General features: G+C 40.5%; 1 protein-coding gene across 1 annotated transcript in view; it reads right to left on the reverse strand.

Annotated features, from left to right (window-relative positions):
* Positions 1–2,379, reverse strand: part of LOC133485397 (collagen alpha-1(XVII) chain-like) — a 29,712-nt gene that overhangs the window by 23,165 nt on the left and 4,168 nt on the right. The window contains exons 3-4 of the mRNA XM_061788993.1: positions 456–506; positions 185–301 (exon numbers count right to left, since the gene is read on the reverse strand). Of these exons, the coding sequence (XP_061644977.1) occupies positions 185–301; positions 456–506 (168 nt within the window). The remainder of the gene's footprint in view (positions 1–184; positions 302–455; positions 507–2,379) is intronic.

Consider the following 2,379-nt stretch of genomic DNA (forward strand, 5'->3'; position numbering starts at 1 on the left):
AAATTGCCTTTTTTGGAGAACATGTTTGTGTGATATCAAATTATGTGACCCATATGCTATGATATTGTCGTCCTCAAGCGAATGTTTCACAGCTGCAGAAGTTTAACGTCGCATCGGTTCGACGCAACAGTCGGGAAGTGAACTTTTCCCCATTTTCCTCAGACGGGTGCGATCGGAGACTCACAAGAAGTGAAGTAAGTTGTGCTGCTCTTCTGGGTTAAGATGTTCTTCTCCAAGGCTCCTCCTCCTCCAGCGCCGCTGCTGCTGGCCATGATCCTGTGACTCGATCCCCCGGTTCCCTCTAGCAACCAGAAGACACACAAGCAAAACAAGCCAGCGGCCGTTACTCATCGGGCACTTCCCACCAGAGCCGCACGCTTGTAATTACTCCGTCATGCCTTGGCTCCAACGTCAACAATTAAAGCGAGCGCGGCCCGTCAGACGGCGACACTCACTTGGCGGGAGGGATGTCAGTCTGCCGGTGGACGTCAGGGAATCCGTCACAACTGATAGCGCGGCACACCAGGAAAAATGATTAGTTTGTGACTAATCCAGGGAGTCTCTATACAAAGCAATGTGTGTTTACTTTAACATCGGCGCTAATCCCTGCTCGAGCAACTGTCGAACGAGCGGGTGCCTGATGATTATTCCCAGATCCATTAAGAGTGAGTGTACCGGTGACATGCTGGAGTGCAGTTTTAGTACTTTTAATTTGTCACAACCCATTTAAAGTGACTTTTTGCTTTGCTTTGACCCAATGTTTGAGTTTACAGATGCTTTTACACTCCTCCAGTGGCCCCATAAATGGAGTTTTAGCATTAAGTGCACAAAGATTTGACATAAACATTAACATTGTGGTTGCTGTTCAACAGAATTGTTTTTCTACTTTTTGTAACTTTATTTGACAAACAAAAAATAGCTCAGATTCAAAAAAATTATATGTTTTGACTTTTAAATTTTTGTTTCATTTTAAAAAAAAATCGTTTCAGAAGAAAAAAAAAGAGTAGCTTTTTTTTTTCTTCTGAAATGAAAAGAAAAAAAAAAGAGTAGCTTTTTTTTTCTATTTCAGTCACAAATTTTGAAGTTACAGGACATGATGACAGCCCACCCACAGTGTATATAGCTCAACTTTTGCTGAATATTTCTCCATTACCATTGACGGCTCAACCAATTGTCGACCAAGCGGGTGGCTGATGATGATTCCCAAATCCGCTGGAGTGCACTCGCGACATGCTGGAGTGCAGTTTTAGAATATCTTTGAATCAGGCACAAGCCTTTGAAGTTGCCTTTCTGTTTTGCTCTGTTTTGAGTTTTCAAGTTGAGGAAAAGTTTTTTCTACTGGGAAAAAAAAATAATAATTCAGAAGAAAAAAGTTTTGCTTCAATTCAATCTTTGAAAGTTGAATCTAATTGATTCCGATTGATAAACCTGTTGGAGCCTTCAAATCAAATCCATCAAATGGGATGAAACCACACCCACAAACTGTTTATCTTTATTTTACATTATATGTCTTTATTATTTACTCTTAACTATTATTGTGGTTGAAGTTTGTAGTGGTCTAAAAAAATATATTTTGCCCCTCTTGCAAAACTAAATACATTAACCAAAATAACAGAACTCAGTATGACGCAGAGAAACCGCAAAGATAAATATAGAGTTTTAAAATAAAACTATCTTTGTAAAGCAGCATTTACAATACAGCTCTTGTACTGGAGCTCATTAGATTTAAAAAAATCCGAAGCCGACAAATGTTTTTGGTTATGCAGTGGGGAAAAATTGGACAGAATTTTTGTTTTGTTTTGACTTAACTGTACTGCATCTGTCCAATCATGAATACATTTCCCCAAAATATGCAAGGGTGGAATCTAAGCTAGCACTTTTCCTGCACTTTGCTACTAAATATCTATCTATCTATCTAGCTAGCTAGCTAGCTATCTCGCTATCTAGCGAGGTAGCGAGCTAGTTAGCTATCCCGCGAGCTATCTAGTTAGCTACCTATCTGTCCATCTATCAGCCATACAGATCTATCTACTATTCTAGCTGTGTATGGACCCATCTCTGTATCTCGTGTAATGTAAATACAGCGTTATTTTCTTTTGAATTGGTGCGTTCAGTGTGCAATGAGTGTGAAGAGTTTTTACTTCCTGGATGCGATCATTAATAATAACAACGATCATACCAAGGAAAAGCCCGACTCATGTGTAACGTCATCCTGCCTCCCTGTTCTTGACTCCCTCTTCTTCCTCCTCTTGCAGACTTTTATGGACTTCTCCCCTTTTCGACGTCAGGGCAGCAAACTAACGGCGAACATACTTGAGCTGTTTAAGACTTTGGCTCGGTTGCCAGCAAGCCTTCCAGACGCCGACTCCAGTGTCCATT

Source organism: Phyllopteryx taeniolatus, chromosome 11 (assembly GCF_024500385.1).
Source record: "Phyllopteryx taeniolatus isolate TA_2022b chromosome 11, UOR_Ptae_1.2, whole genome shotgun sequence".
In the NCBI taxonomy this organism is placed as follows: Eukaryota; Metazoa; Chordata; class Actinopteri; order Syngnathiformes; family Syngnathidae; genus Phyllopteryx; species Phyllopteryx taeniolatus.